The 27,299-nt window shown below is 43.8% G+C and overlaps 1 protein-coding gene across 1 annotated transcript in view; it reads right to left on the reverse strand.

Annotated features, from left to right (window-relative positions):
* The window catches only part of TPR (translocated promoter region, nuclear basket protein), a gene marked incomplete in the record, with an annotated part of 1,837,142 nt that overhangs the window by 168,620 nt on the left and 1,641,223 nt on the right, over window positions 1-27,299 (reverse strand). The window contains 1 exon segment of the mRNA XM_044085316.1: window positions 1,291-1,386. Within this exon segment, the coding sequence (XP_043941251.1) occupies window positions 1,291-1,386 (96 nt within the window).

Consider the following 27,299-nt stretch of genomic DNA (forward strand, 5'->3'; position numbering starts at 1 on the left):
ACAGGGCACTATGCAGGATCTGCAGACTAAGCCACTGCCTACCAGCTTATTCTTATAACAGGGGAATGAATGGGTTTTGTAGGGTATTGCCTAGCCTGGGGATGCCAGACCCCTCCCGTCCCCCCCAAATAAATGGGGGACTGCGGGTCGATACCGGAGCCATCAGAACAGGGATTGAGGTGGGGAAAAAGAATGAATAGTCAGTTTTCAGAAACATTATGACTAGATTAACACAGTCTAAATATCAGTAAGTTTTCTCTATGGTATTTATACAACATTTAAAAAAAAAAAACAGGATTTTTACTTGACAAACCGTGACCATTAGAAAGAACAATAAAACAGTTCTGCTCCTTCTTCACAAACAGCACCACGATGGAGAATGATGGACGAGTCTAAAAGTACGGCTGGTGGCCAGGGGAATGTTTAAGTCTTGTCTGAGTGAGCAGCATGCTGTGCTAAAATATTACGCATCAGCAAGGTAAAACCTCCTGGCACAGACTACCCTGAACACATTTCTTTACTAACATCTTTGTCCTTCCATTGTTTTTTCACCCCGTAAAGACAACTTTTCACTCATGCTGTAATTGAATAAACCTCAATTACAAGTAGTTTCATGTAAAAATACTGAGCAGTCCAAACCTTCGCCACAGCCTTATTCAATCCCTTATGGAAATGCTTCTACAGAGATGAGTATCCTTTTAATACAGTTTTTTTTATCCAAGAGATTTAGCTCCTAGTTCTATGTTTTTAACATACTTAATGCGACCAGACTCATGCATATTTATTTCTAACATTCAGATATCGCTGCATTCATAAAACAGAAGTACAAATGTAAGTCTGCAGCAAAGTGAAACCTACCTTGAATGAGAAAACAGACAGTACATAAAGCAAAGAAAAAAAATGGCAGGAAAGTCATCTACTGCATTTAATGCTTCCCACAATTTGGTCACGCACACGATGCAGTAAAAAAAAGGGGAGTTCCATCAGCTGGATCATATTCTGAACACTGCCAATGGCAGTAACCTTTCAATAAGCAATATGTTTTGCCCAACTAATAATACAACACAAAAGATAAACTATCTAGCTTAAATGGCATAACAATCAAATGTATGTTTGCCTTACATAAAGTTTACATACACACACACACACACACACACACACATATATATATATATATATATATATATATATATATAAATAAATATATATATATATATATAGTGAGAGAGAGAGAGAGCGACCATGGTACAGCTGCTTATATTGCTTGGAACTTTAATATTTTTAGCTTACCTGGTGCAGAGACCTGTAATGGTGTGGTTGGTACGCTACGACCTCCAGACTCCTCCTCATGTGGAAGAAAAAGGGCATTTTCATACATTCCCAAACCTATAAAAAGGCAAATACAAAAATAAAATGTCAGATATCCAGCATATGACCTATCTGCTGTGTACCACACCCTCTACAGCAGTGATGCACAACCTTTTTGCGTGGAGGGCCACTACACAAATTCTTAATGCATCTGCAGGCCACCACAAAACATAGTACGTCATTACCAGTTAACAATAGGTACAGATGACTGGCATATTTACTGAAGACAGCAGTCATAAAATTGCCTGTTTTCTACATCAACTTTGTGTTTAACTTTACTCTGCCTTGCAGCCATGAAAACTCTCGCAGAATGTTACTACTGTTTACAGACTACAAGATATAAATAACAAAGAATAGTTACTTCCACAGCTAAGAAATTCGAGGTTTGTGCAACTGCAGTCAATTAGGTAAGTAAGCACGTGCTGGAAAGTTTGTGTGACTGGAGTAAAGCATAGCATTTTTTTTTCTTAGTTTTTGGTTACTCTCTTGGGGCCAAATGGTATTGTGTCGAAGGATGGATTTGGCCCCGGGGCCGGACAGTGTGCACTGCTGCTCTACAGGCAACTCAACACCATGAAAGATGCAGGTCTTTCCACAAAACAAGTCAGAAAAATAAAGCTTGAACAACATGGGTTATAGCTCTCAGAATGTCTGAGGATGCAAAACCATCAGAATCTTTTAGTTCCAGTCCTACCAATTTGTACACCAAATGAACTCACAATGGCAACAAATGGATTGTTTTCCTTTTTAGGGGAGAGAAAAAAAGCAGTTAGCAGCACAACTGACGGTTTCTTATCTAATGATACTAATATAGATGTGTTGAGGGAAGTAAATCCATAAAATAAATGGAATTCTTTGTTTCTTGTTTTTCATACAAAGCCATAAAAAACACATATGAAAGAGCCAAGGAGTGTCCAAAATACAGACAAGGGCCATAGGGAAAGGCTGACATGTAGGTTCCTACCGTAACCCAGGTTACTTGAGACTATCTGAGCAAGTATGCCTTAAACCCATCTAAATACATCTTTATTAAATCCCTGCTGGTTCTGACACTATCCTCCTAAAACCCCCAAGACTTCACTACCAAGGAATAAGAGACTCAGGGGACAGATAAAAAGGTATTTGTCACCCAATGAGTAGGGTCTGTTTGAAGAACCATTACAGGAAGAAAAAAGAAGTTATGTATTTACCATAACGTTCCATGCGAGTTGTTCATCTCGCCTTTATTCTCACTGATGGGTTCGGAGCTGATCCTAGGCTCCGACACGGCCGATAGCAAAGCTCAAGGTTTGCCAGTAGCTCGAGACCAAGCCCCTTATCCCACAATGCACTGCTGGAATTACCTCAGATCTTGTTTGCTGCGAGTAACAGTATACACACACATTATATATATATATATATATATATATATATATATATATACATTGATTTATTTCTACCAAGAACACTTCCCGAAGGGGAAGAAGAAATATTGAATAACCAGGATGATACTAGCCTCTAAGTCAACAGTCAGCCAGGAGGGGGAAGGAGGGAGGGACGCGAGAATAAAGGCGAGATAAACTACTCACATGGAACATTATGGTAAGTACATAACTTCTTTATGTGAAGTTGTTAAATCTCGCCGTTTATTCTCACTGATGGGTAGCATCCCTAGCACCCTCAACCCTGGGTGGCTCATGGGAGTATGTTCTTCAGTACCGTGGAACCAAAGGAAGACCTGTCCCTTGAAGCCTTATCTACTTTGTAATGCGTGATAAAGGTATGAGGCTTAGACCAAGTGGCTGCAGCACAAATATTGTCAAGAGGCAATTTAGCTTGAAAAGCAGAAGACGTAGAGACGGCTCTGGTAGAATGAGCCTTAGGATTGTGTGTTAATGGCATGTTCACATTCTCATAAACAAAGGATATACAATCGGATAGCCATTTAGATAAGGTTGTTTTAGCCATTGGACTGCCTTTTCTGGCTTCTGAGAAGGATACAAAAAGTTGATCTGATTTTCTAATATCCTTAGTTCTGTCAAGATAAAATCTGAGCTGTATGTGTACATCAAGTTTGTGCAGCATGCATTCCAATTTGTTAGAGTGGTTGGGAAAAAAGACTGGCAGCTCAATGACCTGATTGATATTGGATTCAGAACAGACTTTAGGTAAAAATGAGGGGTTTGTTCTGAGAGATACTCAGCATGGAAAATCATGTAAGGTGGTCTGATAGATAATGCTTGAAGTTCTGACACACTGCAGAAGTAATGGCCACAAGAAAAATAGTTTTCCAGGATAAAAATTTGAGATCACAAGAAGATGCTGGTTCAAAGGGGGGGGGGGGGGAGAATAATTTGAGACAGCATAAAGTTTAAATTCCATGGAGAATAGGGAATTTTGATAAGAGGTCTCACGTGAAGAATGCCTTTAAGAAAAGTCTTAGATAATTTATGGCCCATAACATTTGAGCCACCAAACCCAAGGTGAAAATTTGAGATGGCAGCTAACTGGACTCTAACTGCAGCAGCTGCTGCCCCTTCCTTAAAAATCTTTGTCAAGAATTCTAAAATAGATGATAGCGGAGCTCGGAAAGGGTCAATTTTCTGCGTGTTGGCCCAAATTGAGAATCTTTTCCATTTACTGCCATATAATTTCCTGGTAGATGGCTTGTGAGAAGACAAGAGAATTTGTCTTGTATCTTCTGAAATTGAATGAAGCCTGGCAATTAGGGGAAGTGAATTAGCCAAGGAATCAGTTTCAGGGACTGCAGTGAAGGATGGAGGTCCCCTGACGGGTGCATCAGAAGGTCCTGAACTGGGTCCGGGATCCATGGATCTTCCAACAGATGATTGTGGAGAAACGGGAACCAAATCTGTCGAGGCCAGTAGGAGGCTATGAGAATAACAGTTCTTCCCAGCGATTTTGCTTTCTGTAAAAATCTGGGTATCAATGGGACAAGTGGAAATGCATAAAGAGACCCAGGGGCCAATCGTGTAAAAGTGCATCTCTCAGGGGATGACCGGGAGGTGGTGTTAGGGCAAAGTAGCTTCTGCATTTTGAATTGATGTGGTTGGCAAAGAGGTCACAGCAAGGCTGGCCCCATTTGCGGAAAATCAACTCCGCAACCTGTTTGAGAAACCACTCGTGAGGGAGCAATATCGCCCTGCTTAGCTTGTCCGCTATCACGTTGGATTTCCCCAGGATGTGCATTGCTAACAAAAAACACTGGGACGACACAGCCCATTGCCAGACCCTGAGGGCTTCTCGACAAAGGGGGTAAAGACTTGGTTCCGCCATGCTTGTTCAAGTACCAGACTACTGACATGTTTGTCCGTCTGAACTGCAATAGTTCCTAGAGGGAGAGAGTCCTGAAAGTACTGTAACACCAGAAGTACCGCTCTCAACTCTAGAACACTGATGTGCAGATGTGATTCTTGATCTGTCCATGTGTCTTGGGCAGTCTTTCCCTGAAAATGCCCCCCCACCCTATCGTGGAAACGTCTGTGGCCACAATGGCTACTGGGGGGGGGGGGGAGACAAAGGGTCTTCCGATTGTGACATGAAGAGACGTCAACCACCACCGAAGGTCTCTCTTGCAAGAATCCGTGATGAGAATCATGTGGTGCATCGGTAGTTTCTGGTATGACCACTGAGCAAACAGGAGCCATTGAAGAATTCGCATATGCATCCTTGTGAGAGGTATAGCCAAGATTGCTTCTGCCACCAAACCTAGCACCTTCAATACCTCTCTGCTGCTGTAGCTTTGTTCTTCGACACTAGTGAGCTGACGTGTTGGCGGAGAAGTGAGACTCTCTTGATAGGAAGACGTAGAGTGGTAGTTGAGGTATGTAACTCTGCTCCTATAAAAACGGTATGCTGCGATGGCAATAAGGCAGACTTTTCGAAGTTGATTGTAATGCCCAATTGATGACAGAGTGTATTGTGTTGGCTGAGTCAATTGATGCCTGGTGGTAGCGGTGAGGAGCCAATTGTCTAGGTATGGAAACACCTGGAATCCTAGACGTCTCAGGTGAGCCATGACTACTGCCATGCATTTGGTGAACAGTCTGGGGGCTGTAGTGAGACCAAAGGGCAGGGCTCAAAACTGGTAATGATTGGCTCCCAGCCGGAAACGCAGATGATCTCTGGAGCGTCTGTTCATCTTTGTGTGATAGCACGCGTCCTTGAGATCTATGGAGCACATCCAATCACCTTTCCCTAGGAAGGAAAGAATGGCCTGAAGCGTGACCATTCGGAACTTCTCTTTCTTTATGAACTGGTTGAGTCTGCTGAGGTCCAAGATAGGTCTTCAGTCCCCTGTTTTCTTTGGTACCAAAAAGAATCTTGAGTAAGTTCCGAATCCAACTTGGTCTGCTGGGACTGGTTGGATGACTCTTTTTTTTTTTTTCTAGCAATCTGTGGACGTCTACGATTGGTGTTCCCTGAGATTGGGTGGAACATCTGGGATTCTGTTTACAGGAATGGGAGGGGAAGAGAACGGTATGAAATATCCTCTGGAAATGATGCTTTGTACCCATGTACCTAATGTTATGTTTAGCCAGGCTTCTGGGTACAAAGACAAGCGACCCCCTGACTGCCTCCAGAGCCGAACAGTCGGGCCCCCCTTTCAAGGGCGCTGGTAGGGTTGACCGGAGAACTGACCCATCACCCTGTTGCTGCGGACCTCCTCTGCCGCGGGGGTGGCATCTTCCGTTATAACCCCCTCCTCTGCCTCTAGAGGAGGTTTCTCCATGCGTGTCTGGAAAGGCTCCCTGTGCTTTTCGGAACCACATTTTCCCTCCCCTAGGGCCCTTGGGGTAGGGCCGAGTAGGGGTAGAAAAACGGGCTCCAACGGCAGATAAGGTCTTGCCTTCCTGCTCACACCTGGTTAAAGTTTCCTTTACTTTGGGCCCAAACAGTGATGAGCCATTGAATGGGGTGTTGATAAAAGACTTAAAGGTTACGCAAAGGAACAAAGACGCATCCAGGATTGTCTTCGAAGAGCAATGCCCGAACTAGCGGCTCTGCTCGAACCATAAGCTGCATAGGATATGAGACGCATGGACGAGTTTACCACTGAATTTAGGGTAGCGAGCTGGACGTTGACGTTGTTGGCCACCCCTGCAGCTACCGTACCCTGGAGAGTATCTCCTAGCTCTTTAAGGAGATCTCTTTGTAGTCTCGTAAAGTGGGTTAAGTAGTTCAGTGATCACAGAGAAAAAGTCGCTGAACTAAGCATGCGTTTCCCGTATCTATCCATGACCCTAGAATCTTTGTTAGGAGGATGGATATATGTGGATGTCTCAGACACTTCCTTTTTGGTGGCTGTAGCTACCACCATGGCATCAACAGGCACTCCCTTTGTCAAAAATGGCTTGTCCCCTGGGGCAGACATGAATTTATTGGGCTTACGAGGAACAGGTTCCATGGCCTCCTGTGACTCCCACGCCTTATGAGAGATCAGTTCCATGAGCTCGTTGTAAGGCGGAGAAACCCAAGTGGTGGAAGGTTGAGACCCAAAAGCCTTCAAGAGCATGGACTCGTCCTCAGTAGGGGTCTTGGACCGCCAATCGCCCCTCTGACTAAGGATCTCAAGCATCTCTGCAAAGGAGATATCCTCAGAGGGGGATCGAGGGGACCCTTCGGACTCATCCAAGTCCGTGTCAGATGTCAAAGACTCCTGTGGGGAGTCTAAGTGCCTCCTCTTGCACAGTCTCTTCCTGGGCACCTCCTCAGTGGGGGGATCTGGGGAGGTCTCAGAAGAGCAGGGGATGCCCTGTGGGGGTACTGGAGGTTGGGGGTCTCTATGCTTAGGGGGACCGGTAGATGAAGAAGCAGACACAGGAGTTTGAGGGAAGGCTGAACTGATGCTGACGTTGTCTTTGGAGACAAAACTCTCCTCATAGCATCGAAGACACCATGGCTCCGACAAGGAGTGGACGGACCAGAGAGTACCGTCTGATCCTCCCGCACCAAAACCCTGGGCTCCGAGCCCGAGGTAGGAGCCAAGCTCATCCGAGCCAAAGCCCCGGGAGTCAGAGTCGGCACCGACAAATTCGTTTGACTATCCTCCCCGGACCCGATGGGACAGCGTCGGCTCCTAAAGTCCTTGGTCGGTGCCGAGGACATCCGAACAGATGGAGCCGATAACACCGGTGCGGGTATTGGCTCCAAGGGTTCGACAATCATTGGTTCAGTTTCCTTCGGCTCAGAGAGTCCAGTAGGCTCGGAGGAGGAGTATACAAATCCGGTTCCATGGTCTTCAGCACCAACGAGCTGGTCAGGGCCGACAACAATTTGGCAAGTCCTGGTGCCTGTAAAAGCTTCTGCACTAGCTGATCCATGTCCAAATCTGAAAGGCTGACTGAGGACTTAGATGAATGCACCAATGGCGCTGACTGGAGCAGAGGAGAAGGAACTTCAGAGACCGGCTCCAAAACTGAGAGTTGGCTCCGAATCAACGGTACACTCAGTTCTGAGGTCTGTGGAACCGATGACCCTCCCTCTGAAATTTTCACCTTTTTTGCCACTTTCTGCCCACAATCTGGGCATTTTTTGAATCCCGATTTCGGATGGGATTTTTCCTTGTCATCTGACATAAGTAAAACAAACCAGTATTTAACTTGCAAAGACCCACAAAACAACTAAGCCCAATCCGGGCACTATCTATAACAAATAACTATAGATTACAGATATAGAGCTGGTGCGAAACAAGAGAGAGCTGCTTTGTGTGCTCTTCTGGCAAAAACACTAATGTGATGGGTAAAATGATGAAAGAGAAAAGCAGACAAAATTAGCATGACTGTTCATTCAGCTCATTCAACATGGTGTACAATGAGGAAACCAGTGATGACAGAAATGTGACAGTAGGGAAGAAACTGCCAGTTTTATTTTGGGCTTATGTGCAAGCATGGGGATTAATCTGCAGGGAGGAAAATACACTCTGGGGAAAGGAAATGCGGTTAGGGTACAGACGCCCTCTGCAAGTTCGAGTGACAAATGTTTAACATTTTTCTTATTAAACAGGGCAAAGCTTGTTCTTTGGTGTGGCATTAAATCACAAATTAACTGGAATGATATGAGTATAGGTAATATGCAAACTGATGCAATGGAAAATGAAAATTTAAATTTAGCAACATACTGTTAAGAACCTTGAACAAGAAATGTAATTTGGTGGCAAGAATCTGTTTTCTTTCAATTAATTCAACAACCAAACATTAAAAAGGGATCAACTGAAAAGTACATAAAAAAAATAATTCTGTTAACCCAGAACAATGGGACCCCTCTTTTCTTGTTGGGTACAAGACTGAGAAGACATCCAGTAAAACCAAAAAGGGTGGAAGTATGAAAACCAACAGCTAAAAGCCCAAAAAGGGGTGAAACCTGGTCTACAAATGAAATCCAACTGCTGGTACCAGGCTTCAAGCAAGACTTGTCACAGTCCAAATCTGCAATGGAGTCATTTAAAAAGCAATAACTTTGCAGGTGGGGTCAGTTTTCAATAATTCTCTGCAAATAAAGCTGATGAACTCTGACACTTAATATAACCAATTAACCCTGGTGCTGCGGTAATGTTGTCACCTCACAGTTAAGACTTTGCCCGTTCGATTCTCAGTTAGAGCGTCTTCTGTGTGGCGACATGCATGAATGGGCGTTCCTTCGTTGAAGGTTGTGCATTAGGCCCGGCAAGCCAGTACGCAAAAATCTACTGCCAATCATTAGCGGACCAGAGTTCCGATGTGGCGACCCCTAACCAGGAAAAGCAGAAAGAAGACCCTTAAAAAACCCTAAAGAAGACCTCATATAAACTAGGTTTGCAACTCTTAGATACTACTGGTACTTACATGGACCAAGAAACACTGTAAGATAAGTTCAATTAAGTATATAACCATCTCAATTAAAGCAAATAAGTTTACTGGGTCTAGCCTCTCTCTTTTTTTTTTTTTTTTTTAGTTTGGTTCTAGACACTCAAATACCACAGTCAGATTATGATGTTTTCTTCTGAAAACCCTAAGGTCCAACAGTTCTAAACACTTGCAGGGCTTGAGGCACGTCTAGCTACTCCTTATTCTAGATTGAAAATATCAGACGTTCTTGTAAAAGATAATAGACTACGCAAAAAAAATGTTTTTTGTACAAACACAGACAAGTGGATTGAATGTCTTGGTATCCAGATTTATTCTGGCATGCACAATGAGTGTGCACTTAGTCTATAAACAACTTTCATTTGTAGTAATCATAGAGAACATCTTTGATTCCTTATAGAGCTACTCCACACCAGAAAAATTAACCATTCTTTTTGCAAGAAATTTCTACACCTGTTGCCCTAACATCTTTACCTGATGAATTTATTTTTATTGCAGCTTTAACATTTATCGAAGGGTGCTTTTTGGACTGATATTAATGGTCTGTCTGTATGTTATGCTGTATACATGTATGGAGATACTACTGGGATTAAAGATCATGAATGGCTAACCATATACACAACTAAAGAGAAACTACAGGGTAAAGTTCCAGACAAGAACAGCAAGATTTTACATTACAGAAATCTTAATTCATAAGGGGCCAAAGAGTGGGGATAGGGCTAAACATTCAAAAGTCTAAACCACAGACTATTTGGCAAAATGCCCTAAATGAAAATTACTTCGTAAAAATGACAAAATAAACTCCCTGTCAAACAGTGGGTTCAAGAGCAGAACAGATTACTGGCGACACAGCTTTTATTATGGGGAAAAAAACTACCCAGGACGGAATGCAACATAGGATGGCAGGTAGTCTACGCAAGACTGGAGCATCTTTGGTAACTGCCCAAATGCTGAAATACTGCAATACTTCTAACTTGACAGTTACACAGTGATACCTGGCTTCCTGGCTGCAGATGTCACCTGTGGTACTTGCAGACATTCTAAAGTAGACTCTGGTAACTTGTTAAGAAAAGCATATAGTCTGACATGCTTGTGATTCAGATGGACTAAGCTAATGTGGCTCTGTAACAAGGTTCAGATGGCCTTGGATGCACTGGTTCAGTGACAAATTCCCACCAATCTGGAAGCTGCCAAGGCTTTACTAAGGAAGCTGTAAGAGCAAGGAGAAACAAGCTATGCCCACGCCACGGATTAGCTATCAGAACTGGTCTAAGCATTTCCTCTTGATACTTCAGCAGCACCACATGAATAAGAGCGGGAGGGGGGTAGGGACAATATAACTACCCCTTACTAATATAGGGTCAACAAGTTTAACAAGACAATACTAGAATCTGGCTCAAGTGAGCATAACCTTACAAACTTGTCGGTGTGACTTATGCACCGCATAATAAAACCCAACTGACAGAGCCTGTGTTCCAATCAAATCTGACTGCAGGTATTTTTACATGTCTCCAGGCTGTGCATCCTTGAAATATGATATATTAAAGGGTGCGAGGGGCAAAATTTCTGCATTGCAAGAGGGTGTGGTGAGCAGCTCACCCTCACTCTAACCATGGCATTATTTTCCTTGACTGGTCAGATTTCATATTACAGCAAAGCAATTACTTAAAGCTTACTCCTCAGATTGATTTTCAGTGAAATTACCGGGATAAAAGATAGAACTCTGGTTTACCCTCTTTACCGGAGAACAGAATTTTAGTTCTGGATAGGAAGTCTTTGATATAAAATCAAGTTCTGCATACCTCGTTGTGACATGCCACTAGAAACTGCTCTCCATGTTTGCCCTCTCTTACACTAGGGGGTCCCCTGAAAATGGAGAAATGACAGCCTGCCCTTCAGCTTGCTAATGTTGAGCCTACTGTAATCTTCACCTGGACAAATCTATTCTACTTCCTTTTAAGAGGAAGAGGAGAAATGTCTGCAGATTTTTACTATGAAACTAAAATATTTATGTGCTGTCCACTTGGAGTCTGATCACAGATTCCACACGTCTGTTCTAACTACCCTAAAATGGAGTATACATGGTTGGGGACATGATCAAGGACTACAGAACAAGCAAAGTTATACTCTTCAGACCATCTATCATGCCAATCAGTAGCGATACTTATTTGATCAAGAACCCAATATGGGTAGACGTGTAGCCTGTATAGTTTGCTAAAGGTAATCCCGGGACACATGAATGTGTCTTCTTCCTCAGATGGTTCCACTTTACAAGAATGACTAGAGGAAGGCAATGCTTTGACACATTTAAGATATCATTTTCTAGCATGGAAAACACTGAAGCACAGAAGGGGTGGTATGGTAAGTGCAACTCCCCGATAGTGGCAAATGCTTGCAATTATTCATATTTATTAGAGATGGTAACTATCTGCCATTCCATGCACTGTTAACTGTTTTCTTTACACAAAGAAAAAAAACAAGTGGAATTGCTAAGTTACAGACCTGGGAGGACTAGACATTGAAGCAACCAAATCTAGATGCAGCTTTGACTGATATCTTGCAATCTCACCACCTCCCCAAATAATCTGAACAGGTCCTCAAAACATCTGTTGGAAATAACCGTGTACGTGGGGCATGTTATGCCCAACACTATGCTCAATTACTGTAGACAAAGGAGAAGCAAGAGAAGATGTGCTTCTCTAAGCCTCTCCTCAGAAAAATCTGGGAAAAGAAGTTGTTACTCTTCAGAACTCCAATGAGATGGTCTGCTGCGACTGCTTAACACTTACAGGTTTCACAGTTTCCTAGACAAGTACTACGTAATCAGCCTGTAGACTATTGCCAGCCTAGCCAAAACCTTATTCAAAAGAATCCTCCATCCTTAAGGAAGGCAAGACAAAACAGATAGAGAAGAATCTGAGGCTGCCCCACCCAATATCAAGTTTACCTTAAGGGTGGCAAAGGTGCTACTTAGCTTGACATGCAGTGGAAGCTTGTTCCAGAGGTTGGAGATGTGCTGGGATAGGTATCTATCATGCTTTGTCTTATTTATATATTGATGAAGGTTTAATATTTTTAACTGGGTATTTGAGGTACCATTTACTCTGCAAAGGAATAAGTCCTCAGAGGGGGTTACATTTTTCATGGCTGGAAACGCTAGACAGAGATTGGCTCCCTATGTCAGCAGTGCCAAAAAGCCATAAAAATCAAAAAGTCAGGAGAACAGCCCCCCCAACATCCCACAGAAATATATATATATATATATATATATATATATATATATATATATATATATATATATATATATATGTATAAAAAACACATTTATATATTTACATATACACACACACACACCAACTCAGTCTCTACCATCTGGGAAATAGCATCTTGGACTTGGTATATGTAAGTTCGTTTTTTCAGCCAGCCTCTGTATTTCAGAACTCGCACTAGCAGGTCCAGACATTTCAAATGGTTACCCACAGATTACCACCGAGGAGGCTATAACAGACTGAGTACAGACAGATGCCAGTCTGTCCTGATAAACTATGACTGTTGAGGCGAATTGAGCTTTACTTCTGAATCCCAGATGTCTCTCAAATTGAATGCTATGCTTAGAGAAATACATGCCAAAAGCTGTTTTACATTCAATGAGTCTGAAGAGATATCAGTAACGAGGAATTAAGACCGTTTTTGAATCAACAGAACATGCCTTTGTATATTAGACAGAAGGCTTTCCGAACAAATACAGACGCACGAGAGTGCCTAGATCCCTTAAAGAATGGAAAGGTATCTCACCTACATGGTATGCGAATATGTTGCGACAAGTTCTATACTACATTTTCACACTTAATTTGAAACCATAATCCTTGTACAATTGTTAACATGGTCTAACCCATATAGGTTCATAGGTGTGTACTAGGCTAATGGCCCTGGGGCCTTTACAAACCTAGCCATAGGATTACCCTGGCATAGTGCCACCCGACCTTAGTTCAATGATTTTATATTCAACAGAAATGGCCTCAGCTGTGTGGTCATTGCTCGTTTGTTAGTTCAAGATAACTCTGAGATTTGTAAAGCATTTAAGATCGACGAGTTAATGATTATCAGTGAAACTAATGGAATGGTAAAATGTGGCCCCTCTAATTAAGCAGTTTCTCTCTCTGATGACCCTCTGTTCTTACAGGTATTATTACCTGAGAGAGTCATTCTGGTTTGATGAGCATGCAAGTTATTTTATATTTATTTTATTCAGTGGGCCGTAGGAAGAAAATGACCCATTTTCACTGGAGGCCCAGGGAGAAAAGCTCCAAGATGGCACAATACACTGACAGTAGTAATTGGTATCACGTTTATTTGGTAATACAGTGATCAACATTAATGTAAGACTTCAGCAGACATAACTGGAAATAGTAAAACAATAACAGCACAACTTTATAGATATGCGTGCACACACATGCCCACGTATACAAGAAGGTGGAACTCCTAAATCACACAAACTGATTATGATCGATGACCTAATCATACTCTTCTAATCACAGTTTTTGCTTCTGTTGACAACAGTAGAGTCAGCATAACTAAAATTTGGGAGGAAAAGCCCTGTGAGGCATGTTAAAAAAGTACAGTTTTGTACCTACCATAAATGTAGATGTTCGAAGATCCACATTGCTGCAGTCCTAACACTTGGGTAGTCCGCTGTCCCTCGGTCGGCCCGAATATCAGAGTATAAGGCTGACGTCGGTCAAGGCGCATTTAACTGACATCAGAACGTCAGGGTACAAATGCGCATGACCGACGTCATATCCTCAGTCTTTTCTTGCCCCAGATGTCAGAAGACCCTAAAAGGAAAGGTCAAAACCCATAGACAACAACTAAACAACCAACTAGCCTAACACCAAAAATATGTATAATATATACAATATAAACAAAAATGCAATATACCTCAGATGGATAACCCAACCCACACAACCACCTCAAACAACAGAGGGGAAGGAGGGAGAATTGGACTGCAGCAATGTGGATCTTCGAACATCTACATTTATGGTAGGTACAAAACTGTACTATGTTCTTCATCCCACATTGCTGCAGTCCTAACACTTGGGTAGAATCCCAAAGCAGAGGTAAGGGAGGATGGCTAAACTATAATGAAGCAGGAGCTGCCAGAATGCCCTGCAACACAGCAGTGGCAAAACCAGCCCTGGAATTAGAGTACAAAGGAAGGTGGTAATGCCTAGAGAAGGTATGCACTGAACTCCAAGTGGCTGCCTCCAAAATATCCTTAGTAGCCACCCCCCTCAAAAAGCTGTTGAAGTGGCAGTAGCCCTAGTGGAATGAGGTCTAATCCCAGCTGGAATCTCTTTGCCATGATGGGAATAACAGAAAGCAATGCAAAATCCAATCCACTTAGAAATAGTTTGTTTTGACACTGGCTTGCCCTGAGAGCACAAAGCAAAAGAAACTAATAACTGCTGAGATTGTCTGAACCCTTTAGTTCTGTCCAAATAATAGCGCAACTGCCTGTGTACATCTAAAGTGTGCAAACTCTTTTCCCCTTTAGTTTGGGGATTTGCATAAAAAGTAGGCAAATGAATAGTTTGGTTTAAAGCCACACTAGAAACCACTTTAGGCATAAAGGAAGGATTAGTACGTAAAGATACCCTATCCTTGTGGAAAATTAAAAAAGGCTCAACTGCCATAAGGGCCTGCAATTCAGAAACCCTTCTTGCAGAGGTAATGGCCAACAAAAAAGCAGTCTTCCATGACAAATATTTCAACTCAGCAGTAGCTGCAGACTCAAAAGGTTGTAGAGTGAGTTTCTCCAACACAAAATTGAGATCCCAAGCAGGAGTAGGAGCCCTTCGTGGGGGTCTTATATTCTTTGCCCCTCTAAGAAATTGCTTGAATAAAGGATGAGAAAACAATGGTGGGTCACATTCGTAGTGAGCTGAAATTGCTGCAGCATGAATCTTAATAGAAGAGAAGGACAAACCTTTGTCCAATAACTCAGTAAGATATTGAAGAGCCACACTTAAATCAGGCTCAGAAACATCCAAATCCTTAGCTGCACTCCAAAATAAAAAGCTCTTCCATTTATCTGCGTACACTTTCCTTGTACTAGGCCTTCTAGCTTCCAAAATCACATTCAAAACTTGTTGTGGAAGTTGAGACCCTCTATGGTTTAAAACAGAATATGCCATGCTGTTAGGTGAAGAGAGTGAAGTTTGACATTGAGCAAATGACTGTCCTCCTGGGACAACAGATGTGGAATCAAAGGCAAAGGCCATGGAGGCTTCCGTACTAGACTTCTCAGTAGTGGGTACCAGTGCTGTCGAGGCCAATCTGGAGCTATCAAAATCATCCTTGGTTTGTCCTGTCTGACCTTCAGAAGTACCCTTGGGAGGAGAGGCAGAGGTGGAAAGGCATACACATGAAGATTTTTCCAACTGAAAGAAAGAGCATCCACTTTCCAAGCTGTGGGATGAAACCGCTTTGTGCAAAACTTTGGCAGCTGGTGGTTTAGTGGAGAAGCGAACAGATCTATGTCTGGAGTTCCCCAGGACACTGTCAATTTCTGAAATACATGAAGATCCAGTTTCCACTCATGGGGATCCATGATTTGTCTGCTTAACACATCTGCTAAGGAGTTCTGTGCTCCGGCAGAAACCTTGCCTGAAGACTTAGTTGTAAACTGAGAGCAGTCTCCCACAAAATCACTGCTTGCCTGCATAGAGGATAAGAATGTGTTCCCCCTTGCTTGTTGATGTACCACATGACAGTTGTGTTGTCTGTTAGAATCAACACCTGCCCTGGAAGAAGTAAATCCTTGAAAGCTATTAATGCAAACTGGACTGCTAACATCTCCTTCATGTTGATATGTAGATGCTGTAGTCTGGCAGGCCACTTGTCTTGTATCCACTTTCCATTTAGATGAGCTCCCCAAGCTATGTCTGAGGCATCCGTCGTTAAAATCTGACTCGCCTCTGGCCGGGTCACAGAGAGTCCCTTGTTTAGGTGACATTCCTGAGCCCACCACAAAAATTCCTTTTGAATGCAAGGTATTATTTGAATGACAGTGTCCAGATCCTGGCAGTGCTGTGTCCATACATTTTTGAGATACCATTGTAGCTTCCTCATATGCAGTTTGGCATTGGGAAGCACCAGAATACAAGATGCCATGAACCCTAAGGCTTGAAGGACTGTCCTTGCAGTCAGCCCGGACTGATGAGATAGCTGATGGAAGTAAAGGGATAGACTCTGTTGTTTGTCCGGGGTTAAAAGGCCATCTGGGATGCTGTATTCAGTCTCACACCCAGAAAGCACATGTCCTGTGAGGGTACTAGACTGGACTTTATTTCGCTCACAGAATACCCCAGGCATCTTAGCACTGCTATCACATATTCCAAATGATGAAGAAGCTCTTCCTTCCTTGCGCCAGAATCAGCCAGTCGTCCAAATAAGGATACATCTGTATTCCTTTTAGCCTGAAGAAAGCTATCACTGGAGCCAGCACTTTCGTGAACACTCTGGGCAGTAGATAAGCCAAAGGGCAATGCAGAGAACTGATAGTGAGAAGTCCCAGCTCGAAAACGCAGATACTTCCTGCAACTTAGTCTGATAGGAACATGAAGGTAAGCCTCCTTGAGATCCAAAGTTACCATCCAATGATCTTTGCCCAGCAGAGGTAAAAGCTGCTGCAACGTCAACATCTTGAACTTGGGAATGTCCAGATAAGTGTTGAGGATAGATAAATCCAAAATTGGTCTCCACGTGTTCCCCTTCTTTGGTACTAGGAACAGGCGAGAATAAAATCCTAGGCCCCTTTCTGGCATAGGAACCGGCTGTATGGCCCCTATTTGGAGTAACAGTGAAATTTGCTTGTGAGCCTCTATTCTTTATTGAGGAGGAATGTCTGGCATGCCTTTGAAAGGAGGCAAGGTATGGAAATAAAACCTGTAACCGTGATGTATGATATCCAGTACCCATTTGTCTTGGGTAATTAAACTCCAATTTTCTTTGAAAAGTGCCAACCTTCCTCCCAAAGGTGCTGCCAGGCGAGAAGGTTCTGGCAGCTGAAAAGGTAGGTCATTGGGTCTGTTTACGAAAGGACTGACCCCTGCCCTCACTCGAAGACTGTGCAGGAGAACTCCCTGCTCTAGGCCTGAAAGAGCCCTGACCTCTGCCCCTGCCACGTCTAGATCTACCCCTAGACTGGGAATCCAGTAAACCACTGAGGCAAGAAAAAAACCAAAATATTCCCCAACGGGGTACTTAACCAACTCTGACTTCGGTCTGAAACTCAATTCAAAAATTTCAGAACGCCGAACGGCACTTGCAACACTGCTTCTGCATCGGACCATGCAGCAAAAAAGACTGAGGATATGACGTCGGTCATGCGCATTTGTACCCTGACGTTCTGATGTCAGTCAAATGCGCCTTGACCGACGTCAGCCTTATACTCTGATATTCGGGCCGACCGAGGGACAGCGGACTACCCAAGTGTTAGGACTGCAGCAATGTGGGATGAAGAACATCATTAAAAACATAATGCAGGTGTAGATTTTCTGAAAGAGTCCACGTCCACAAACATGCCTGCAGGAAGTGTTAAGGTAAAGTACTGTTGCATGCATGATAAAAAAACAGCTAGGACTGCCACAAACGAAAATGTTTCTACGACTCGTACAATTTTCATACTAGTTTTCACAGCCATTCCATTCTAATCAAAATTCAATGCAAGCATCTGAGAGGAATGAAGGCATATGTTTAAAGGCAGGAAACATGCTTTTCTTTTCAGAGAGAGACTGTATGCATCTTTTTCGTGTGAAAAGTAAAGTGTGTTTTGAAGCCTTTAAAAAAATGCTAAGTTTTAAATACTGCTTCCAATCGCGGAAAACTAAATGTAGTAAGCCATGTTTATGGCATTACTATTCATGGGAGGGCAGGGGACAGTTGCATCATTCTGGGTTCCAGGTCTAATTATGCTGGATTAGCATAGGTAAGTAATTGTAAAGCATGATGTAATCGCTGAACTGTTAAAACAATCTGACAGAAAACTATTACTCTACGGGATCCAGCAATTGAGTACACTGCACCTTGAGTATCCACTGTAATACTCAAAGGAAAACCTCACATTGGGGATCAGGTAAATACATACTACTGTAAGACCTAGTACTTTAAGACACAGCACCACTAACCTCAGCTGGTACGGGGCAATTGTGAGTCACTGCAAGTTCTAACACCACCCACTTTACAGTTGTCTGCAAACTTAGATAACCATAAGTCAGAGGTTTTGGCCGGAAGGTCTGAGAAACCCTTCAAGTAGGAAGGAGCCCAACACCTAGCCCAGTGGTACACCACTTGTAGCTTTCTTGGCTTTTAGAAGTGGCAGCTGTGACTCTCACCACAAGGGTACTATAAGAGACCAACCTGTTAATCCACTGTACAACGTAATGTTTACATTCAGATTTACAAGTCTGTCAATAGTCCCTACATGAGCAATAGTGTCAACAAGCCTTGGCCAGATCCAGATATGCAGTATGTACTGTATAACAGCTATGTATTGCTTCAGCCACTCTTTCAAAGAGATTAATGAGTTTACAGGTGGAGCCTTCCTTTGACAAAGCCAAACTGATGAGGGTCCAGGATAAAGATATTTTCAATGTCCAGATAAATAAGGTCTGAAATAATATGTTCCACAGCTTTATAAACAAGTCTGGTGAGACTAATAGGTCTATAGTTACCAAGGTCAGTGGTTGGGCCACCCTTATGTAACTACATTACAATGACCACTTTCCCATCTTCAGGAACGTAATCAGTGAGGACGCTTAAAGAGGCAGACACTCAAATAAGCCTTACTTGGCAGTGATAATTAGGCAAACTGGGATACTATCAGGGCTCAAGGGTAAGGTGCCTCTGCTTTTGAGAGGACTGACAACTTGTTCCATAGTAAGTAAATGTGTGGTTGGGACTGTAGAATCTATGGAATGGCTACAACTGTGGGTGGAGTCAATTTTACACAAAATGTATCGGGTAGCATATTAGCCATTTCCTTTGGTACAGTGTGGATTAGCTACAAATGGATATTAGTTCTCAACTTCCTGGTGCACTTAACGACTGACAGTTATTTTTGGTTTCACTGTCTAGTTAAAGTTCATACTCAGCTTTGAGCTTCCTAAAGGCTTCCTTTAAACTCTTTACTACTTTGCTTTAGTGAGCTCTTAAGGTAGGTAGAATGAGACTTTGTAAGCATTACGCAACTTCCTTCTACAGTTATACAATTCATTTACATTGTTATTCCATCACAGGAGTTTGTTTTTAATTTTCTCACATTTGGTGCAAATAGTGACTGCTTTATCAATACAACTACTTAAGTGGGAGTAAAGTCAGAGGCATATGCAGTGACTTTACTAACAAAAGGATCCATCAGAGGAGGATTACAGCAGAATTTTTTTAGGTTACCATGTAACTGAAGGCGTCTGAGAAGTCCCAAACACAGAGGTATTTACAGCGGGATATTCTACCACTTTTAAAACAAAACTGTCACAAAATTCTGATCTAATTTAACAAGGCAGGATGAAAGGAGAACTAGATCAAGGATATCAGGACCCCTACTGGTTAGCTTTTATAATGTCAAGGAAACACTGGGCATGCCAACTACTGGCAGTGTAGGTCAGAGAGTCTGAAGAAAGTACAGTTTTGTACCTACCATAAATGTAGATGTTCGAGTGCTAATACAGCTGCAGTCATAACAGATGGGTTTTCCTGCAGTCAGGCGGGTCCTCGGTCGGCCGAATTCCAAAGTCAAGGTCCGGCGTCGGATGTTGTCGCTTCTTCCCTGACGTCAGTGCGACAGGGGTATAAAGGAAAGTACAGTTTTGTACCTACCATAAATGTAGATGTCCAATAGATATGCAACTGCAGTCATAACATATGGGTTGTCCTGCCTCAGGCAGCCCTCGGTCGGCCGAATTCCAAAGTCTGGGTCCGGCGTCGGCTGGTGTCGCCTCCTCTCCGACGTCACAATGGCTGGAGTATAAAGGCATCGGTCGACGCCATCTTCTTCAGTGTTTCTTGCCCCAGATGTCAGGTGCCCTCTTAGGAAGGCTAAATTTGGTAAATGGATAAAAATAATCCCAAACATGCACAACAGTAATAAACAGATACACCATAGGAGATACCCCCAGCTGAAGGGAAAAGGGGTAGGGACCCAAAAAGAAGGATACAGAGGGGTAGGAGGGTGGGAAAATCCGACTGCAGTTGCATATCTATCGGACATCTACATTCATGGTAGGTACAAAACTGTACTATGTCCTTCAAGAATGCAACTGCAGTCATAACATATGGGTTGAATACCATAGCCAAGCTGGGGGTGGATGGAACTATGATAAGGATGGTGTAGCTAAAATCCCCTGCAGGACTGCCGAAGCAAAGCCTGCTCGGGATCTGGAGTACAAGGGCAGGTGGTAGTGTTTGGTAAATGTATGCACGGAGCTCCATGTAGCAGCCTCTAAAATGTCCTTTGTTGCCACTCCTCTTAGGAAAGCTGTGGAAGTGGCTATAGCTCTGGTGGAGTGTGGCCTAATATTGGCTGGCACACCTTTTCCATGAAAAGAATAGCAAAATCTGATGCAATGACCAATCCACTTTGAAATTGTTTGTTTGGAGATTGCTTTTCCTTGTACTCCAGCAGCATAGGCTACAAACAGCTGGTCAGACTTTCTGGTGGCCTTAGTTCTGTCCAAGTAGTAGCGTAGTTGTCTGTGTATGTCCAAAGTATGCAGTAGTTTTTCCCCCCTATTTTGAGGATTGGGGAAGAATGTACGTAGATGAATAGCTTGATTTAGAGACACCCTGGAAATAACTTTTGGCATGAATGTAGGATTGGTTCTTAAAGAGACTCTGTCTTGATGAAAAATGAGGAAGGGGGGCACTGCCATGAGTGCCTGTATCTCCGAAACTCTTCTTGCAGAAGTGACTGCCAATAAGAAGGCAGCCTTCCATGAAAGAAATTGCATTTCTGAGGTTGCTGCTGGCTCAAATGGAGGAAGAGTTAGTTTTTCCAACATGTAGTTGAGGTCCCATGCAGGTACTGGCTGTTTTCTGGGAGGTTTGATATTCTTTATCCCTGTTAGAAACGGTCTTAGCAGAGGATGCGAAAACACTGGAGGGTCACAGTTGTATTTTGCTGAGATTGCTGAGGCATGAATCTTTATTGAAGAGTATGAGAGTCCAGTATGAAATAGTTCTGCCAAGTATTCTAATATCTGAGGTATACTCAGTAATGCTGTGTCCTGACCCCTTTTGCCATTCCAGATGCTGAATCTCTTCCACTTGGCTGAATAGGTTTTTCTGGTGGAAGGTTTGCGTGCTTCCAGCAAGATCTCTTGAACACATTTGGAAAGAGAGTTAGGTGTTGAAGTCATGGTAGCCTCCAGGCTGTCAGATGCAATGTCTTCAGGTCTTGATGTACAGTCCTGTAATTGTGTTGCGTTAGGAGCAGGGGCCATAGGGTCAGAGGCCATGGTTTGGTCCAAGTTATGGTCAATAGCAGTGGGTACCAGTGTTGCTTTGGCCAGTCTGGAGCTATCAAGATGCCTGTTGGTTGTTCTGCTTTGATTTTCAGTATCACCCTGGTCAGCAGAGGCAGGGGAGGGAATGCATACATTTTTAGAGAATTCCAGCTGAAGGAGAGAGCATCCGTTTTCCAAGCTAGAGGGTGGTGAGTCCTTGTGCAGAACTTTTCCAGGTGATGATTTAAGTGGGAAGCAAAAAGATCTACATCCGGTCTTCCCCATGTCCTTGTCAGTTGAGAGAAAATGTGAGGGTGCAGCATCCATTCGTGTGGATCCATGAAATTTCTGCTCAGATTATCCGCCAGTACATTGTCCTTGCCTGGTACAAACTGGGATTGTAAGTGTATCTTCAGGCTCAGGGATTTTCCCCAGAGAAGCATTGTTAGTGTGCAGAGGGGATAAGAATGAGTGCCTCCCTGCTTGTTTATGTACCACATGACAGTGGTGTTGTCTGTCCTTATTAGCAAATGTCCTTGTTGTAGTGATTTTTCGAAAGTCTCGATGGCATGTATCACTGCCAACATCTCCTTTTGGTTGATGTGCAGATGTCTTTCCTTTGGCGTCCATAGACCTTGAATGCATCTGCCCTCCATGTGCGCCCCCCATCCATGGTCTGAGGCGTCTGTTGTAATCATTTGGCCTGCTTGAGGTCTGTTGAAAGACATGCCTTTGTTTAGTTGACTGGCTTGAGCCCATCATAGAAATTCCTTCTGCAGACATGGAATAAGTGGGATTATGTCCTCTAGGCTGTTGTTGTGTTGAGACCATAAGTTTTTTAAATACCATTGCAGCTTTCTCATACGAAGTCTTGCCAAAGGTATCAGAAGGATGCAAGATGCCATGAAACCCAGGGCCTGCAGGATTTTCCTTGCAGTCAGCTGGGAAAGCTTTGCTAGGCCTTTGAAGTACTCTGGTAAATGCTGCTGTTTTTCCTCTGTGAGGTAGGCCATTTGGGTATCCGTGTCCAGTTTAGCTCCTAGGAATGTAATTTGTTGGGATGGTAGTAATTTTGACTTCTGAATGTTGACTGTGTATCCCAAGGCCTGCAGTAGATGCATGACATAGTCCAAATTCCCTTTTAAGGTTTGTTTGTTGTCTGCTTGTATGAGGCAGTCGTCCAAGTAGGGGTATATTTGAATCCCCTGCTGTCTGCAGTGTGCCACTACTGATGCCAGGCATTTCGTGAACACTCTGGGCGCAGTAGATAAGCCAAACGGCAATGCTGAGAATTGATAATGCTCTGTCCCTTCAAGAAATCTGAGGTATCTTCTGCAGCTTTGTCTGATTGGGACATGCAGGTATGCCTCCTTGAGGTCCAGAGTAACCAGCCAAGACCCCTTGCCCAGCATGGGAAGAAGTTGCTGCAACGTCAGCATTTTGAATTTTGGCACAATGAGGAAAGTGTTTAGATTTGACAAGTCCAGTATGGGTCTCCATTTGTTTTCTTTTCTTGGAACAAGGAACAGTCTTGAATAAAATCCCTGGCCTTGCTCCTGAGGAGGAACCCTTTCTATTGCTTTTATACTTAATAGCTTGGAAACTTGAGTGAGTGCCTCTGCCCTTTGATGATGTGGCAGGTTTGGCATGCCTTGTCTTCTTGGTAATGTGTGGAAGTGGAATCTGTAACCTTTGTCTATCAAATCCAGAATCCAATTGTCTTTGGTTAAGATATGCCAGTTTTGTGTGAATAAGGCTAATTTTCCACCCAAAGGTGCTTCTCTTTGAACCTTTGTAGGCGGTACGAAAGTGAAGTCATTGTGATTGTCCTTGTGGTGCAGCTGAACTGTCTGCACCACTTCTTTGATTTGGAGGTTGCCAGTGGCGCCCCCTGTAAGATCCTCGGTGTTGCCCTCTACCCCGGGCACGTCTACTTTTTCCCCTTTGAAATTTGTCAGAGCCGGGGAAGGACCAATTCTTTGAGGGCCAGTTTCTGCTGAATCTGGATGGCTGAACCTGAAGGAAATCCTTGACTGTCTGTACTGACTTTGCTTTTTCCTCTATGGATTTCAATACATCTTGTGCAGTAGCACCAAAAAGCTTTTGTTTTTCCAAAGGTGCATCCAGTAACTTTACTTTAACATGGTCAGGCAAAGACTGATCCTTCAACCAAGCATGTCTACGTATCACAGCCCCAGTCATAGTTGCCCTACATGAAGCTTCCAGTGCATCATAACCACACTGCAGAAAATGGTTATTAACCTGCTGAGTGTTATGTATATGTTCCTGCAGTGCCTTTTTATCAATAGGCTCAGGAGAGGCTAACTTTTTCTGTAAATCATCCAGGAGAAAATCTTGGTACTGAAACATGTGAAAAAGGCAGTTAAGAGACCTCATGGCTAGGGTAGTAGAGGTATATACTTTTTTACCCCATCTCTCCAGGGACCTTGCTTCTCTGTCAGCTGGCAGTGGGTTTTTGGCAGAGGAGGAAGCCACTCCCTTGGGGCCCTGTGAAATAGTTTCTAGATCCACAGAGTGGGCCTTAAAAAGGTGCTTGTGAGTATCAGGGACCCTATAATATCTGTCCGGCTTGACAGGAGCAGGAGGAAGAGAATCAGGGTTGGCACTGGAGTCAGAGAAAACATCATCCAAAACATCCATAACTGGAGGGATAGCCAAAGGTCTGTGCTGGGGAAGCTTGGGGAAAGTACAAAGCCTTTTCCTGGAGTCAGAGAACTCCTGACCCTGCCATTGAAAATGTTCCCTCATGGAATGCAGGACTTCCCCAAATGAGAAATCCTCTGGAGGGGGAGGCAGAGGGAATTGACTCCTCAGCATCAGAGTCTTCGTAGGCCTGGAAGGGTTCTTCTTGAGTATCAGAATGCTCAGAATCCCCAGAGGCTTCATCCGAGGAGAGGTCGTCCACCTGCTCAGTTCTAGGCCTCTTCTCTGCAGGTGGCTGAGAACCCCTGTCCGGATGAGGCTGAGACCCCCTGATAAGGGAAATAAGGTCTGCAGCCAGAGACATGATCTGATTATCAGATGAAGGGGCCTGCGCAGGTTTTGGATGGGCCTTGGCCTGACTGGCGGCCTTAGCACGTGCAAAGGCCTTGATGGACATGGATACAGGAGGCCTAGCAGCCCCACGTGCAGGCGTTACCTTGTCCACAGGAATGGTGTCGGGTAGATCCAGAACTTCGGTTTCCGGAGGAAAATCAACAACCGGCACCGGAGAGATCTCCGAGACCGCTGTGTCGTCGGCCTGGAGCGGTAGATTTCCCACTTCCAAAGGGACCGGAGCGCTAGCAGAGGGTTTAGGAGTAACATCGGTAGTGGACGCGGGCCGAGGATGTCGGTCCCGGTCCTTGCAGTTTTTAGCAGATTGGGTTGTCTGTTAATCCGACGGCATGATATACGCAAAAGATTCACCTAAGAAGTCCTCGGCGAATTCTGCCCGGCGCCTGAGAGTGCGCTTATTAAAGCAGGCACAGGCAGCACAGGCCGAGACGTCGTGGTCTGGGCCCAGGCAAGGAAGGCAGAGAGAATGGAAGTCCTTATGAGGTATTTCTTTACCACAAGACAAACAATTATTAACTTTCTCAATTTGTTCTGACATCGGCTGAGGCAAGAATAAATGTTCCCCAACGGGGTACTTAGCTTTTAGATGACTTTTGGTACTGAAAACACAGTAGCTGACCGACCGTCACTTGCGAACTGCTTCTGCTTCGGGCACCGCGCGGCAAGAAAGACTGAAGAAGATGGCGTCAGCCGATGCCTTTATACTCCAGCCGTTGTGACGTCGGAGAGGAGGGGGCACCAGCCGACGCCGGACTCAGACTTTGGAATTCGGCCGACCGAGGGCTGCCTGAGGCAGGACAACCCATATGTTATGACTGCAGTTGCATTCTTGAAGGACATCCAGCCAACGCCATTTTCTTCAGTTTTTCTTGCCCCAGATGTCAGGTGCCCCCAGAAGGAAGGCCATACATAAATTTATGTAATAATGCAATGCAGTATAATCAAAAAACAGTAGTTACAAGCAAATACACCATAAAAGAATACCCCAATCAGGTTTTGTATGAGGAAGAGTTGGCCATTAGGCCTGTCCCAGAGGGGAAGGAGGGAGGGAAACCTGGACTGCAGCTGTATTAGCACTCGAACATCTACATTTAAGGTAGGTATAAAACTGTACTATGTTCATCGTGCATACAGCTGCAGTCATAACAGATGGGTAGAATACCAAAGCTAAAAAAGGGGTGGTAGGCACTAGGTGGAACTAGGAGGAGCCAGGAAGCCCTGCAAGACTGCAGTGGCAAAGCCTGCTCTAGATTTGGAGTATAATGGTAGGTGATAGTGCTTGGAGAAAGTATGTACAGAACTCCAAATGGCAGCTTCCAAAATATCTTTGGTAGGAACCCCCCTGAGGAAAGCTGCAGAGGTGGCTGTGGCCCTTGTGGAGTGAGACCTGATGCCTGCAGGTACAGTTTTACCATGAAAAGAGTAACAAAAGTGTATGCAGTGGGCTATCCATTTTGAGATTGTCTGTTTGGAAATAGGCTTCCCTTGAGCTCCTGTAGCATAGGACACAAAGAGTTGCTCTGATTTTCTGAAAGGCTTTGTTCTGTCCAAATAATAACGTAGCTGCCTATGAATGTCCAAGGAATGTAGTAGTCTCTCCCCTTTGTTTTGAGGATTGGGGTAAAAGGTAGTTAAGTGGATAGCCTGATTCAAGGCTACCCTGGATACTACCTTTGGCATAAAGGAAGGGTTGGTTTGCAAGGAAACTCTGTCCTGATGGAAAATGATGAAAGGCTGCACAGCCATGAGGGTTTGTAGTTCCGAAACCCTGCGAGCTGAGGTGATAGCCAGCAGGAAGGCTGTTTTCCAGGACAAATATTGTAGTTCTGTTGAGGCAGCTGGCTCAAAGGGAGGCAAAGTAAGTTTTTCTAGAATGAAATTGAGGTCCCAAGCAGGTACTGGTTGTTTCCTTGGGGGTTTTATATTCTTAGCCCCTCTGAGAAACTGTCTTAAGAGGAGGTGAGAGAATAAAGGAGGATCAGTGTTGTATTCTGAAGAAATGGCTGAGGCATGGATTTTGATGGAGGAGAATGAAAGTCCTCTGCTTAGCAGCTCAGCTAGGTACTGTAATATTTGAGGTAAATTCAGTATTCCAGGGTTCTGGCCCTTTTTCTCATTCCAAGCACAAAACCGTTTCCATTTTGCGTAGTAGGCTTTTCTAGTAAAAGGTCTTCTGGCCTCCAAAATGACATCCTGCACCTCCTTGGAGAGTAGGGTCTGTTGTGATTTTAAAGAATCTTCCATGCGGCTAGATTGAGTGTTTTCAGCTGACTGTGAAAAGTTTTGAAGTTGTGCTGAGTCAGTAGAAGAGGCATTAGAGGCAGGATCCATGGTGGGGAATGCGTCAGGCTTCTCAGGAGTGGGTACCAGTGTTGTTTTGGCCAGTCTGGGGCAATGAGAATCATCTTTGGTCTGTTTGCTCTGGTTTTTAATAGAACTTTGGGCAGCAGAGGAAGAGGTGGAAAAGCATAAACTGTCATTGTTGTCCAACTGAAAGAGTGCGTCC

Source organism: Protopterus annectens, chromosome 10.part0 (genome assembly GCF_019279795.1).
Source record: "Protopterus annectens isolate FY-2018-M chromosome 10.part0, PAN1.0, whole genome shotgun sequence".
NCBI classification, from domain to species: Eukaryota; Metazoa; Chordata; order Ceratodontiformes; family Protopteridae; genus Protopterus; species Protopterus annectens.